Source organism: Oreochromis niloticus, linkage group LG8, assembly GCF_001858045.2.
Source record: "Oreochromis niloticus isolate F11D_XX linkage group LG8, O_niloticus_UMD_NMBU, whole genome shotgun sequence".
Lineage (NCBI taxonomy): Eukaryota > Metazoa > Chordata > Actinopteri > Cichliformes > Cichlidae > Oreochromis > Oreochromis niloticus.
This window is the reverse complement of record NC_031973.2, coordinates 20,747,841-20,763,045: the sequence shown is the minus strand read 5'-3', so window position 1 is coordinate 20,763,045 and position 15,205 is coordinate 20,747,841. Positions and strand designations below refer to the sequence as shown.

The 15,205-nt window shown below is 39.6% G+C and overlaps 1 protein-coding gene across 2 annotated transcripts in view; it reads right to left on the bottom strand.

The window, feature by feature from the left end:
• trrap (transformation/transcription domain-associated protein) overlaps positions 1-14,477 on the bottom strand; it is an 81,108-nt gene extending 66,631 nt beyond the window's left edge. The window contains exons 1-23 of one of the 2 annotated variants that reach the window (XM_025909677.1): positions 14,414-14,477; positions 13,673-13,844; positions 12,619-12,668; positions 11,906-12,016; positions 10,854-10,958; positions 10,513-10,596; positions 10,012-10,068; positions 9,703-9,828; positions 9,026-9,103; positions 8,641-8,729; positions 7,974-8,070; positions 7,354-7,492; positions 6,542-6,620; positions 5,709-5,943; positions 5,272-5,608; positions 4,951-5,048; positions 4,582-4,776; positions 4,285-4,476; positions 4,017-4,182; positions 3,676-3,932; positions 3,274-3,474; positions 1,742-1,893; positions 20-219 (exon numbers count right to left, since the gene is read on the bottom strand). In XM_025909677.1, coding sequence (XP_025765462.1) covers positions 20-219; positions 1,742-1,893; positions 3,274-3,474; positions 3,676-3,932; positions 4,017-4,182; positions 4,285-4,476; positions 4,582-4,776; positions 4,951-5,048; positions 5,272-5,608; positions 5,709-5,943; positions 6,542-6,620; positions 7,354-7,492; positions 7,974-8,070; positions 8,641-8,729; positions 9,026-9,103; positions 9,703-9,828; positions 10,012-10,068; positions 10,513-10,596; positions 10,854-10,958; positions 11,906-12,016; positions 12,619-12,668; positions 13,673-13,772 — 3,148 coding nt within the window. In that variant the 5' untranslated portion in view covers positions 13,773-13,844; positions 14,414-14,477. Of the gene's footprint in view, positions 1-19; positions 220-1,741; positions 1,894-3,273; positions 3,475-3,675; positions 3,933-4,016; positions 4,183-4,284; positions 4,477-4,581; positions 4,777-4,950; positions 5,049-5,271; positions 5,609-5,708; positions 5,944-6,541; positions 6,621-7,353; positions 7,493-7,973; positions 8,071-8,640; positions 8,730-9,025; positions 9,104-9,702; positions 9,829-10,011; positions 10,069-10,512; positions 10,597-10,853; positions 10,959-11,905; positions 12,017-12,618; positions 12,669-13,672; positions 13,845-14,413 lie in introns of those variants that run through there. The other variant, XM_019362777.2, reaches the window with a different exon arrangement.
• Between the last annotated feature and the right edge of the window lie 728 nt (positions 14,478-15,205).

The window sequence follows — 15,205 nt, the reverse complement described above, 5'->3', positions numbered from 1 at the left end:
AAGAATACCAGTCCCTTACCACACTGCTGAGCCACAGCAACCATAGTATAATGGCGAATCAGACTGGCTACGAAGGGCAGCGCACTGGGCCTCAGGTCTTTTATCACAGCAGACATGAATGCTCCAGTCAGGGCCTGTTCAAAAGTTCGGCGGGCAGGTGTGTCTTGTGCCTTATAGCGGTGAGAAATGATGACACTGGGGATCCACTTCTCAGTAAAGCTAATGAGGGAGAAAACCACACGACGAATGAGATGTCTACATATTAAAAAGGATGACATATTGCGGCAGTGGCATGCAAAATTTCTCAAAAAGCCCAAAAGTAATGTAATATGCATTCACGCAACATTTAAATGTATATATCAATATCTATTGCCTGTCTGCAGTCAGTCTCTTTGTTCCTAAATTTTCTGTCTCCTTTCTGTTCCTTCTGCATTCTTTTTGTCCCCTGTTGGTATTTTTGTTATTTAATGCAGCTGAAGGCAACTGGGCCATGATGTGATTGAGCAGCTGCTTTCTCCATGCTTGAGCTTGTGTTTTATAATGCCACACGCCAGGGGCAGACCTGATGGATCGTCTCATTTTATTATTGCCATTTAAAAAAAAATGCTCTTTGGAGAACGAGGGAGAAGGAGCGTATGATGCTGTGGGAGGGAGGAGGGGTGAGAAAATGGCGGGGGGCATGGTCTACAGAATGTCAGATCAATTGCCCTTCACTCATTCTGGGGCATGCCACAGTATCACTGCTTCGTTCTTCCAATTTGGCATTTCATGAATTGCAGTGGGGGGGTTTTCCCCCCCTTCTTCTAAATTTAGATTGAACAAACACTGAGGCAAAGAGAGATGTTTGAATGATGATGAAGGGAGGGGGAGAAAAAGAGAGACAAAATCTTTCAAGTGAGAGAAAAGACAATGCAAATCGAGACGACTGAAGAGGCGGCGGGCACAGCCCCCGTGATCGTAACTGACACACTTCATTACCCCCATGTGCGCAAAGACGTATTTGTGGGCATATGTGTGTTAGTGCATAATGACAGGAGAGTGTAAGGGGCATGGTGTAGAATAAACAGACAGGGGAAAGTCAATTAGCCCCTGCCCGGGGATCAATGATGGTAATGTGACTAACCCACCCGACAACAACCTTCTTTCCTGTTCGTCTGTTCATATATGGGTTTCCGCCTTGCAGCAGAGCCTGCCAGAGGGTGTGTCTGCAAATGTGTAATTAGCAATGCCTGCCCTTGAGAGGGAATTGATGAAGCAGTGTGGGGTGAAGACATCAAGGAGGAAAGAAAGCGGGACATGTCAGCAGGTAGCAAGACAGTTTGAGGCGGTGGAGGTAATGTACATAAAGACCTCATGTGAGTGGGAGAGAGGGCAGACAGGAAAGGTGAAGTAGATGGCAAGGTCAACTTGTGCCAAGTGAAGGCAGAAAAAGGTAGGTGATTAATCAGAGAGTCTGGCTGTGCATGTACTCGAAGGTGCAATTTTATCACTTAAGTGGAAAACCAGTGTAGCAGATACAGCACCGTTTGTCAACTCATTGCAGCGACATTTATCCTAGATAAAACTAAGTGAATGTAAACACTACCTAAGGTAGTGTCAATGATTTTTCCTTGGTATAAATTCTAACACATCTATAATAGATTAAATAATGTATCACATCAGGAATGGTACCCAGGTGTCATGGTAGCAACAATATTGAAGCGTATGCTCCAGTCAAATCAAAGCAAGAATGTTTACTCACTTGGGATGAGACAGAAGCTGGTAGAGCGAGTGCTTGTTGTCATCCAGACTTGTCATGGCCACCAGGAAACACTTAATGACCTCCCAAGCCTGTCGTCTGTAGTATGGCTCAGTGTTGGCACTCTTCAGGCAATCTAGGGCTGTCTCAATCGCCTTAGAGGAAATGCAGCAAATGTTACTTCAAAATCTTCACCATTTTCATTCAGAAACTGCAGATTTCTCCGACCCACAATTCCAATATCCTTAAAATTATTAATATGGGAATTAAATTGCATATGCTACATATGTGATTAATTGGGAGAAGTAACACAGAGCACCATCTGGTTGAGCAAAGGTCATTATCATTTCTACATTATGGGCTGTCAAGCCACGGCAGCCAGGCACTTAAAGGGAGAAAATGAACTAATTAATGCCACTCAGAACAGGGAAGAGAACATGAGGAGGAATACAACAATTGAGAGAGCATGAGAGGAAATGAGGGCACAAGCAAAACTGAACTGTCGACCTGTCAGTGGATTACTATAACCGGATGTGTTAGTCAGGACTGGGCCTCTAACAAATCCTTTAGTGATTAGATATAACTTTTAACAGTATAATGTGTTAGAGAAGATTTCTCAGCTGATATGGTAAAAGACAGTTGGACAAGAGCTAAAGAAGACAAATAAAAGCTAGAAAATTAAAATATATTAAATTAAGTTCCACTGTGCCATTTCTACCTGTTGTACCACACCAAGTTATGCATATTTCTGTTTTTTTCTCTCAGCCTATATAACAGCACCTTCAGTTGCCCTTCCCTAACGTGCCAGCAAACCGCATGGCTGCATCTCAAGCCTGCCACAGATTCATGCCTTTAGCCATAACATGTGGCTGTGCAGCATGTGACAGTCTGTGTGGGTTTCTGTGGGCTGCCTGCGCCCGTGATGATGATGGCAAACACGCAGACTGATAGCCAAAAAGAAGGAGCAGCCATTAGTGAGAGTAAATAATGCCGTCATGGTGGCCCACACTAGATTGATGATTACTGACTGGGGATGAGGAGGAGAAACAAGAGATGAATTTAATTACCTGGAGGACACACACATCTCCTCACTCACTTTCTCTTTCACACACACAAAACTGTGACAAAGACATATTGCTCCCAGTGGAGAACAATAATGAGGAATATCAAACTCTTTCACGTTTAATTCTTTCCTTCTAAAAGTAAAAGAAAAAAGAAAAAAAGGGGAAGAAAGAGTCCAACTGGTATAAGAAAGTGCTATAAAGCGAAATACTCCCAAATCTTTTCTCTTTAGCAAAAAGCTAAACGACATTGAGGATAGCATAAGGCCTTTTCCTTGCTCAAAATCGACCTGTGTGGGGTAATTACGCACATAAAATGCATATGACATCTTTTAATGCAAAATCTTTGCATTTTCTTCACATTATAGTTATTGGGGTTGATGTTTTCTGCTGTTTTTTTCTGACTAAAGTCTCTTTAGAAATATCTACAAAGAAGAAAAGAAAAGGGCACAAAAAGACCTGATCATATTTTACCTTCTCCATGGGTAGCTGTATGGATGCTTTGCAGTCAGTGAATTCAGCTTTGATGCTGGGCCCCTGGACCTCAGTCACTACATAATGTAGTCTCTGAGACTCTTTGAGCATCTTCCTGTTGCTGCCTCCAAACTTTCCCAACACCCGATACGCTACGTGGGAGATGCTTTCTGCTGGATTACGGAGAGTACGCCACAAAGCCTGGAGCAAAGAGTAGGAAGGGAATAAACTATAAGTTTAAGAGAAAACACCAGGTACACTGAGGGGGAACGTGGCTATATGGAAGCTGCTGAGTTATCCTTGTGTATCATCAATAAAACATTTTCTTTCTCTTCTGTGAGGAGAGAAAAACTGTAGCTGCCTGCTTGTAAATGAATCGGTATCACAAAAACAACGCCCCACCTGCATGAGTTCAGCCCTGACAGGTTGGATGTGATCGTAAAGGAAGTCAGGTTGTAGGTTGTCCACACACAGCTCCAGGGTACGAAGGCCTTGGCTGACCAAAGTCTGAGAGCCGTTGAGTGCAGATACCAGTGGATCCATTAGCATGGGTAAGTATGGCAACAAGGAGCTCAGACGCACTGGCACTGTCAAACAGAGCTCCACAAACAGGTCCTTCATGTGCTGCTTGTGAAGGCCACTCTGCAGCATGTTCAGTCCTAATAGAAATGGAAATAGGTGCTTACAATATTTCATACATGAGTTGTCTGTAATTCAGAGTAATGCTGTGTGTGGTTTGCTACCTTGTAGCAGGTTAGGCAGAAGGGGTAGAAACTCTTGGTAGAGAAGGTCGTGGCTGCCTCCACCAATGGAACGGAAGAGAGCACGGAGAAGCAGGAAGTAGTTGTAGGGCTCCTTAGCTGATTGAGCCAGTTCCATGGAGCTGTTTACTATCTTGTGGAGGTGCGGCTGATGAAAAGGTAAAGTCTTATTAGTAAAACATGGCAATGGTACAGTGAAATAGTCTGCCACTACCCCCCCCCCCAAAAAAACTAAGAAATATCTATTTACCTTGAGCATCTGCTCATTCTCAGCAGCAAACAGTGATACTGAGCCAAAAACAAGTTTAAAGAGCTTGAGGTAGAGGTTTGAGAGCTCAACATTGGAGCCCATCTCTGGCAGTCTTTCAAGAAGATACTCTACTAGGATCGTGGCAAACAGAGCAGACGTTGAGATGTTGGCCAGGAACGAATTTGCCACGATCTAGAAAACAACAGAGAACAAGAAATGGAATTTGAGCAAGTGATTAATCAAGATCGAAGACCTTATCCCATGTTATTTTCTCTTGATAGGTGAGACAACACATACCTGCAGTGCGTAGTTCTTCGAGATCCTCTCCACCATGTAGGGAACGGTGGTCTGAAAAATCTCTTTAAATGTAAGAGGGTTCATCATGGTGAAGACCCCAGCAAAGTGCTCCAAAACTTCCTTCTCCTCCTTCATGCGCACAGTCTGGCAGTTAGCCACCCTGATGTATGTCTGCTGATTATTTGCCACCTGCACCTGGTCATGATACACATGAATTATTATACTTCATATCATTCTTTTTTAGAGCCTTCAAAAACTACAGTTCATTAAAAAAAAATTAGAGGGATTTCTTTAATGCCACTATTTCATGATTTTCATTTATGAGACACCGTCACTCCTGCAGTACAGTCAGTTTTTATTAGGTTGTACCTGGTAGATGTCCAAGGCCTGCATGGCATATTTGACCAGCTTAATGTAGATCTGAGTCTCCTTAGGCTGGAGCTGCTTGTTAGGAATGAATTGAGCCTCTGTTAAGGGAAAAAAAATTACACATTTTGAGATGATAAAATCTTGAATTTCCTTATGAAATTACTGTTACATGTCCATTTATACATTTTTCTAGATGCTTTTTAATCAGGCAAAAATAGTCGAGCATGTGGGATTTTATTAGATATAAATAGGTTTGCAATAAGTGCCACTTGTGCACAAAGTTACTTCTATTCCCCATTTTTGTTTTGTGTCCCCACTCACCTCCAGGTGCCTTGCAAGAGGTGATACCCCAAGTAATTGTCTTCACTCCACACACTAAGGTCTTGACCAAACTGCGACAATCCGACACCTGAAAGGTCTGCTTGTCTTCCTTCTCACCACCTCGGTCAAAGGCCGTTGCAGGTGGTTGAGGTGTCACAGCAACAGGAGTTGGAGGAGCAGGTGGTGGAATGGCAGGGGTGGTGGATGGAGTGGGTGTGGCTGGCACCCCAGGTATCGCCCCCGGATCAACAACACCCATCTCTGACTGAGGTTTGCATTTCTTGAAGATGGACACAAGCTGGTAGCGTGCAATGGTGTGAAATTTAAGTACAAACACCTGTTGATAAAGATAAGGAAAGAGGGAACATTTTCAATATTTCTCTAGCCATGTCTATTGAAATAAATAAGACTTTTCAATTGATCTTTGTGCAACCCACCTCCAGCATCCTCATCAGGATGTCTCGCCCATTTCCGTTTTCCTGCTCTGATTTTGAGCGGATACAATCCACCAGGTTGAGCAGCAGCTTGCAGGACATGGTCTGAATGTTACTGGGAAGTGACTCGTCATCAATGTTTTTAGCGAAGAGCTGCACAGCTAGAGATAAATCTGTCAGGGTCAAGTTCTGACGCACATGATGCACCAGGTCTGCTAGTGTGCTGTAGGCCAAGGGTCTAGAAAATAAGACAGACATGTAACTGTGACATTTGGAGGTGAGTCATAATCATATTTCATTACTAAATAGTGGCACAAACTGAACAGACTGGCCTAGTGAGGAAGCCGTATTTTCTAAAAGGCAGAGAAAAGCAATCAAAGAGGCTGAAAGAAGAAAAGGATATGGAAAGTAGCTTTGGGATGAAGAGAGAAAGGGAGGGAGAAGACAAGCTAATGACTGACAATGATAATCCTGCCAGATCTCATCCAGCTGCCGTGCTTCCTATGTATTACTAATGTGAAATGACAGGCATTTTGTTGATGAGGTGAGCTAGTTTGGCAACTGAGGCGGGTCAAGGAGGTTTTGCAATCGAACTAAAGGAGGATGTGCAGGCAGCCTGCACTCTGGAGATGAGGGTGTACATGACAACTTGACAGTGCCTTCTGTGCTGCAGTGTTTTCATTCAGCTTCCTTGAGAATTTTGCAGTACTGAGTACTACCTGATTAATATGCTAGGACACTTAACATGCACCTGGCTGAGAATTCATCCATGAGAAAGAGGCTGTTCTGACACAGAGGAGTTCGAATGATCGTGACTACACATACAAAGAACTTACCTAAGCGTCTCCCGAGCGGTGTAGCCTGAACCGATGAGGATGGACTCATCAAAAAGTTTGTCCATACATGGGATAAACTCTGAAACACAATGAAGTAGATATTGTGAATTCAGAGCTGATAGTTGCACCTGAAACAGCAGCTGGTGGGTGACAGAATGAAATAAAAGCAGTAAAAAAATATCAAGAGGGTGTTACTGGAAATGCTTTTATTTGTGATTAATACAAGGGAAAAAAAATCTACATGCCATTTGGTTTGTTTAATATTATAAATTATAAAAAATCAGCAGGAGGTTAACAGCAAACCTCTAACAGTGTTGGTAAATCTGTCACAGAAAATGAGCCAAAATCAGTAAAAATGGTTTGACCCGCAGCAGAAGAAGTAACTTGCAGTAAAATGCAGAAAATCATCCGAAATGTGTCGTGCTGTGTCAAGGCTTCACTGATGGATGGTTGTGCTTTCATTCCATTTCATCTACAGTCTCACTTTTAACCTCTCAGTCACCAATTTAAAATGAGATTTTACAGCTACATTTTGACAGCTAATAAAATGTTATTTTGGAAAGGGTGAAATGTGTAAGCTCAAGTATGCCTTGGAAAGGATCCAGTCTGCTGGTGTTTTGACTAGAACAAACACATTAAGCTACACTTAGCATTAACGTTTTAGAAAAAGGCAAAACATGTCTAGTGCCAAAAATGAAAAAAATGAAAAAAGAAGAAAAAAGACTTTAAGACTGTAAAAAATATTTTCAAGACTTCAAATCATTCTTTGTTAGGATGGATTATATGGACTGTGTTTGCGTCAATATACGTACGGCTACGCAGGTCAGTTGTGAGGATGTGCTTGGCTGCAATGAGCAGTTCTTTGCGGAGATGAGCAGTCTCAGAGGGGCAATTGGTCAGCAACTGCAGCATACCCTTTACCATCTGTTGAGAGTACTTCGCTACCAGGTCCTAATATGGTAGACAAACACATACAGTATGATTAATGATTAGGATTATTTTAAAATTGATTATTCTGAGGGCAGTCACCCCCCCCCAAAAAAAACACAACCATATAGAAGGCAGTAATAATACAAGGCAAATCTTTAGACTAGCACTCAAGGTCTTTCGTTGCAATGTGGACAGCCACACACACGCGCACACACACAGTAAAAAGCTTACTAATATAATTCCTCTAGGTGAGTTCTAATTTCTGCCAGTATTTTTTAAATCAGTCCAAGTTGTCTCAGATTTTATTGTCTTTAACATCCCTTCTGGATGTTATAGTACACCTGCCAATCACAACAGCTATGTGCAGAAACAATATCCAAACACGTGCAAATGATTCACTACATCATGACACATACAAAGATGCATCTGAAATTACATTTATGTTACTTCACTCAAATGACACGGTTTTGCAGTGTCATTAACCATCAATAAGAAGTACTACCTGGTAGATTCGAATGATGTAGGCAAGGAATGACAGTGTCTTGATCTGGGCAGCAATGAAGTCTGCATACAGCTCCTTGTTATAAAGCTTGTGTTGCCTAAAAAAAGAAACAAAAAAGTCATTTAGTCCCATCAAAACACTGATGACAGTGTTAATGATGATGTATGCCTGCAGTAATTACAGAGGTTAAAATCGTGGGAGTCAATTCTACAAGGGTGACTTATTTGCTTGCGTCACAGCTATTACTGAATGAAGCAGAAACTGTTTCTCTGCACCTGCTAGAGACTGCTGAGGTATTTTGTTTTAAATTAATTCTGCTCCATTTGCCTTCTGTTCAGAATGCTTGACAAAACCTTCTTCCCACCAAAAAGGTCTCGCCTCTTACTAAAACAATTTTAACAATTTTAACTTCCCTAAATAGGTTTCAATTCTGGTTTTAGCAAGCAAAGAGCCAAGCAACACTGTCAGCTAACTTGGCATTAGCAAAAAAAAAAAAAAACCCAAAAAACAAAAAAAACAAAAAAGGAGGAAAATGAAATCAGTTGCTCAAACCCATTTCAAAGGCTGTAAATTGGAAATAATTACTCAATTGGACATATTACTCAAACTGGTATCTGAGATACACTCCCACAGCTCACATAGATGCTTTTAGCCGGATATACTTTACCTGGCCTGGGGAGACACTTGAAGCATGATGGTGTTCATGATGAGAGGCACAAATTCTGACACTACATTGTGAATGTTTAGTTTGTACAGCTGAGGAGACAGAGCAAACATACAACCTGAGTTACTACACCAAAAAACCCCAACATTTTGATATATACATTATAATAGGTGCAAGGTAATATTAATATTCGCTGTTGTTTTGTGTTTCCTTTGCATTTAGATTACAGGTTTTAAACATAGTATATTATAAAATGTTTTAAAAGCAAGGAAACATCCCATTTTGTAGCAACCTTCATTCTTTTTTTCCTCATTCTAGAACAACGTCACCATATGTTCCTGTGTGAACAGATGTGTACACTACAAAAGTTCAAGAGTATTACACTCACTTGATACATCAGCACCACTATGATAGGCAGCTCTGCTAGCACCTTGAGAGACAAGGACCCCCGCGGGATGATGGTGTGCTTGAGGCAGAAAGAAAAGGACAAATGTAAGTCCTGAGTGACACACAAGCTGGACATAAAAACTGTTTCCAGGAAATGCAATACTGCTGCATAAAGAGGAGGTAAATAGCTCAGTGGAGTAATAACAACTACCGGTGCTTTCACATTTTCTGGATTTTTCTTGCAAAGTTATGCTTCCACTACAGTTTTTGTCCAATGAAGACCAGAACTCATTTTAAGGAAAAGAGTTTATGAAATTTACATTTAATAATGGGCAAAGTTTCCCAGCGAGACAAAAATTATATGCAGCATCAGATTAAACTGACAAAACTGTATGGCTTATAAATGTTCAGTTTACCCTGAGCAGAGAATTCATTACTATAATAATGCTGAATCCTTGTGTGTCTAAAATGTAAAACAGGTCACAGCTTTAAAAATTAGAGCACAATGTATTATTTAATACATTTTATATTATGGTATTGTTGCAGTTGCTCTTATTGTATCAAAACAGTGCACTACTACCCTCCACTGGCTGCAGGCAGTACTGTAAAAAGTAGACAGTATTAAATAGAAACAACAGAGTGAAGATATAAATGGCTACAAAGGGGCGGTTATCTTACTGTTCGTGTTTCGCTATCTTCCCTCTCAGGTGCAGTCTTAACCAGCACTGATGTGATCATCCCCACCATTTCTGGTGAGGGAACTGTGTTCTCTGCTATCACCTGTGGATTCTCAAAATACCTCGCCTAGAAGAAAGTAGAAATAGAAGGAAATTACGACTTGATAAAGATACAGGTGGCAAGGAAGACGAGCAGTGAGAGAAAACAATGGTAGCTTAAAAGTTCTTTCACTGAAAACGGAGTCAAATCAGAACCAACACGTTTACTATCACTATACCCAAAACCACCTGCTGAAAAGCCTGTACTTACAACAACTTTAGGAAGGTCTTTGTAAATCTGCTTCACAAAGTCCAAAAAGTGGTGAATCTGGGAAGAAAAGAATATGGTAAACATGTTGATCTAATACTCACAAACTGCTTAAATGTTCTATTTTTCATGAAAAGTTACACAAGTACTTCTGCCCCCTGCCGTCTCTCATTCAGGTTTTGTTGTCCTAAACATGTTTAGTTTGATAGTCATATTTGTATTGATCACTGTGTGTTTTAAGAGATAAAGTATTTACTGTATTTATTAAATATGACTTGGTGTTCATCACATCTAATGACCATTTATAAAAAAGTGTCCTTTAAGAGATCATCATATTTCTTCATGAAGGACAGCATTTATGACCAGTGATCAGGTTTTTTTTTAACTGGTTATTAGTTAACTAAGAATTCAGACTGAAGACACACATAATATCAGCATCATCACTTTCTCAAATGTCAGTACAATGGCCAACAAACTTTAAACACAGAACACAGAGATGCTCACCTCCTGAGAGATTGGAGGCCGGAACTGTTTGTGTAGCTCAATAATGATGCGAAGGCATATCAGCACATTTTCCTCACTTTCAATCTAGAAAAACAAAAAACAAACAAAAAAACAAAAACAAAGGGGGAAATATAAACATAAAAAGCAGCCACCTGACTTCACATGTGCAATGCATAATTACATATATGATAAATTACTAATTCCTACTACTCACAGTGAGTGGTAAAAATCAAACATCAAGATGTAAAATATTTACAGTAAGAATATTGACAATATAATTTTAAAGCACTTGAAAGGCACAAAACCATAAAAACAAGATGTTGTTCAGATGTTGTTCATACCTCCAGGAAGCGGAACATCACAGAGAGGATGTTCTTGGTGTGTGGACGAAGGTGCTCATTTGTTGGAATGCGATGGATGATTTCCAGCACTAGCTTTCGCAATTGCTTAAAAAATTAAAATAAAATGAAATAAATAACAGGTAATCACGTTTAAGTTAACAATTCAAACTTGCATACACTCATATCATTTCAATTCAATTCAGTTCAATTTTATTTATATAGCGCCAAATCACAACAGTTGCCTCAAGGTGCTTTATATTGTAAGGTAAATACCCCACAATAATACAACTTTGATTAAATCAAACAGTCACTAAATTCATGAGATGTGTTATAATGAATTTCATTGACTAATATACCACAAACATTTAACAGCTCTGTAAGGGGGGAAAATCCATGCTTAAACAGTAAGTTTGGGTAACTCAATCAATCAATTCATGCAGCTCTCTCTGGTTCTGCAGTCCTGTTCATCCATCTACACTGTTGTGCTGTCAGGTGATAAGCTTTGTTGATATTAGCTGTAGATTTTTCTGCACCCTACTGAATATAATGGAAATAAGTTAAAGTAACTCAATCAATCAATTTATGCATTTTCCTCTGGTTCTGCAGTGCTGTTCATCCATGTAGATCGTTTTGGTGTGAGTTGATTAGCTTTGGAGCTATCAGTTGTAGAGATGTCTGCATTTAAAAAAACACTTTCCTTGTGGTGCTCTAAGCAAAACCTCATGACTCAATTACTGAAAAGAAAGGCACAAGTCATCATCTTCAGGGTCACTGAGAAGCAACTTTTTCTAATGTTTACGTACAACAACCAAAAGATGCAGCTAGATAACAGTACAGCTCAGAGACCGCTATCTAATTGATGGGTCTAGTTCAGTTATTCATTGATTAACATTTCAGTAACCATGTCCTGTTGATTTAATCAAGTGGTGCTTTATGTAGCAAAAAGATGTTCTATTAGTTCTATTATAACAAAGAGAAATCAGACACCTTTACAACAGGTATGTTAAAAACTCACACCAATCTAGATAGATAACACATCTTTTTAAAGTTACCTGTGTTGGTTTTTCTTGAAGAAACTGCACCTCTCCATCCTGAAGAAATGTAAGGAAGCGAGGGATGATATGTTCTAAGAAGGTGGAGTACTGAGGTGAAGAGGTCACATTCTGAAATAGTCAAGTACAAAAAAAGGGCAACTTTGTTACAAGCATTTTCATGTTTCTGCATGTTTACATTAGAAGTTCTCATCTGATAACCTAACATCTCATGGTAATGACCAATAGGGCTTCTGGTGTAGCCTGTGCATACCAAGCGAATAGACAATATTACCTATACCAATACTTTACTTTATACTCCATCTGTGGGTCTTTGTTTACAGTACAAATATGAAGGCAAGTCAATTTTAAAGAGCAAAATTGTGCTAGGCTATAGCCAGTTATTTAGAGATTTCCTTTCTCAAGGTTTGTTTACCTACATGCATCCAAAACCCACTCAGATATAATTTCTCATGACTAATGGTGCCACAAATAGATTACAAGTAAAGATCCAAAAGTTTCCTGTATTAAAGCATTTTCATCTTTGCAAATATTCTCGACATTTATAATACAAATATTTTTTAAGGTTAGGATTCCAGTTACCACTCAAAATCTCACACAATTACATTTTAGTAAGATCCATAAAATCTACCAAAAATCCACCATAATCTATCTTTAGAGACAAAGAAAATGAATCTACTCCATCACAGAGTGGAAACATTCATCAAACTCACCTCAAAGTTCTCGCTGACCTCCTGCATCATCTTCAGTTTAGTTTCGTCAGCTGGAAGTTGAAGGACAAGAGTGTCGCCATTAATCAAACTTGCTAATGATACAGTTCCAGGTGTCATTGTTATCTCCATGTGCTCAGCAGGGGCTCTCAGATCTTATCAGTTTTACTTTCAGCGTCCAGGCTAATCAAAAGGTACATCAAGAATCACACAGACACACACGCACACACTCACAAGCACTCTCCCACACATACGTACCTTTGACTGGACTAAAGCATATCGCTCTCATCACATCGCTCATGCTAAGCACAGGGACCTCATCTGAGCAATTTTGGACACACCAAACAGGAGTAACGAGCTGCATCTAATAACTAATGTGCTTCTTATCATTTATCACATTAACTATTCCCTTGCCCATCAACAAATGTGTACATTTATTCTTTCATATACTAATTGTAAAATTCTGGGTGGACCCTGAAGTTTAAAGTAACAATTTCGCCAACAACCACTGCCACTGATATTACACAAGGAATCAAAGAAATCTGCACTGTATAACATAACTGGATCTTTTAAAGTCGCTCAACTCCTCGTCACATTACCTTTGAACATTTAGCTTGTACAAAATTGATTACTGTTAACTATTGTCATTGGCAAATGTCACTCTCTTTTTGATTAATGGCAAATATCAGTGAACAAGGCCAAAATCAACTGACACATCCACAACACTTTTATTAAATACTAATCCACACACATTTTCCTCCTAATAACCATTAAATATGTATGCCAAGTAACTAAGCTCAAATTGGATAATGCCTCTAAATCCCAGCAACATATCTGTAACTGCTGGATTACTGTTGGATAAAAACTTTTAAACCCATAAGGGCATTTATGTGTTTAGAGGCTTAAACATACATTTGCAGCTATTCAAACAATAAATCTGCATTTGAAACAGTAAACTTCACAAAATCAAATTGACATTTTCCAAAACGAAATAATTTTTTCCAGATTTTTCAAACATCTGACACCAAAAATTACACAGCAAGGTTTATGAACTTACGTGTGTTCGCATCTGTGAGAGCTGCCACAAACTGCAGGTACTTCTTCATAAGTGTGGTCTGGTCCACCACAGTGGGACTGGGCGCGGGTACAAAAGCCATGGTGGCAGCACGGACAGACTGGGATGCAGTCTGCACAAGTCGACGCGATCACTTTGAGCTCATGTACACTACCTGCAAGAGGAGATAAATTACTTTCCTTATCTTTGCATGCAAAAAAACAGAAGATGTATCTGATGAGCATTCAGGTAAAGTTAGTTTTTAACAGGAAACCTGCTGCGTCCCACCAACAAACCGGTAACGTCCATAATAAATAACATGCCAAAAACGGGCGCAGAGTGATGACATCATTACGCATCAGCTAGCACAATTTCTGTTCACTCTAATAGCGTTTGAAAATTTAAATGAAAAAACTTGGGGTTTCGGCATAAAACGGGAACCAATGTTTTGTTAAGATGCATTACAATCTTAATGATTTACTCAATGAAACACACATTTACACACATTTATTTTAGAGAACCAGCTGTCGAACGGCAATGCTAAGCTAGTTTCGTTAAAGAAAGAAAGCGCTCACGCATCCCAGAACATTAAACTCCTTTAAAGAGACTATAAACAAGAGCCACAAAAAAACAAAGCACATTTGCTTCAACTAAAAACTACCCCAAAACACCAGTATGTAAGACTCCAAAAAAACTGCTCATATTTATCCAAAGTTTGTAAGAGAGAGCGAATCTTTCACTTACCAAACGCCACAGACAGGAAACTGTCCCTCGCCTGTATCCGCCGTGCTCGCGCTCCCGTTTGCGCCCAACGATGTGTGATATCTCTCCGCGTAATGCATATTATAGCTTCTTTTTTAACAATAACATATGGTATTATTATATCTGTTTAGCATTTATATGTGCATAATAGTGACAAATTCGTTATTCAGCTCTACACTAATACATTCTTAAAATGAAAAGCTGTTATCCTAGTACCCGCGGAAGAATATATAGTGTAAAACAGTAGCTATAAGACCATCATTTTCGATGGTCTTCTGGGTCTCTGGCTTCTACAGTAGAGAGGAAGTAGTAGGCTAAGTAATATGGTTCCTGGAGGTAATAGGCTTCCCAGTGGGGTAGACGTTTCACCTTGAATAAATATAATATCAGTGGTCTTTGTGCAGACAATATATATTCAAATATAAGCAATCATTAATAGAGGACTTAAAATAGAAGTTTGTACTGATGGCTTCGTTTTAAAAATAGGCCATTTGAAGCCCTTTTTTTTAGTTATATGGATACCTGGTTGCCATGCTATTTCACAATACTGCTGGGACAATACAATACAATAAATAACTACTATAATTAATAACAGGTCGTGAGTTTGCATTTTGGAAAACCAACACACATGTAGATGCCTTTCAAATGTTAGCAAAATAATGTTTTAAGGGATGTGTTTACACGGTGTTGAACAGATTTTGCATCAGTAGCACTGCTGGAGGACAGTAAACATTGTCCAGGGGGATATTGCTCTACATAGCAAAAGATCAATAA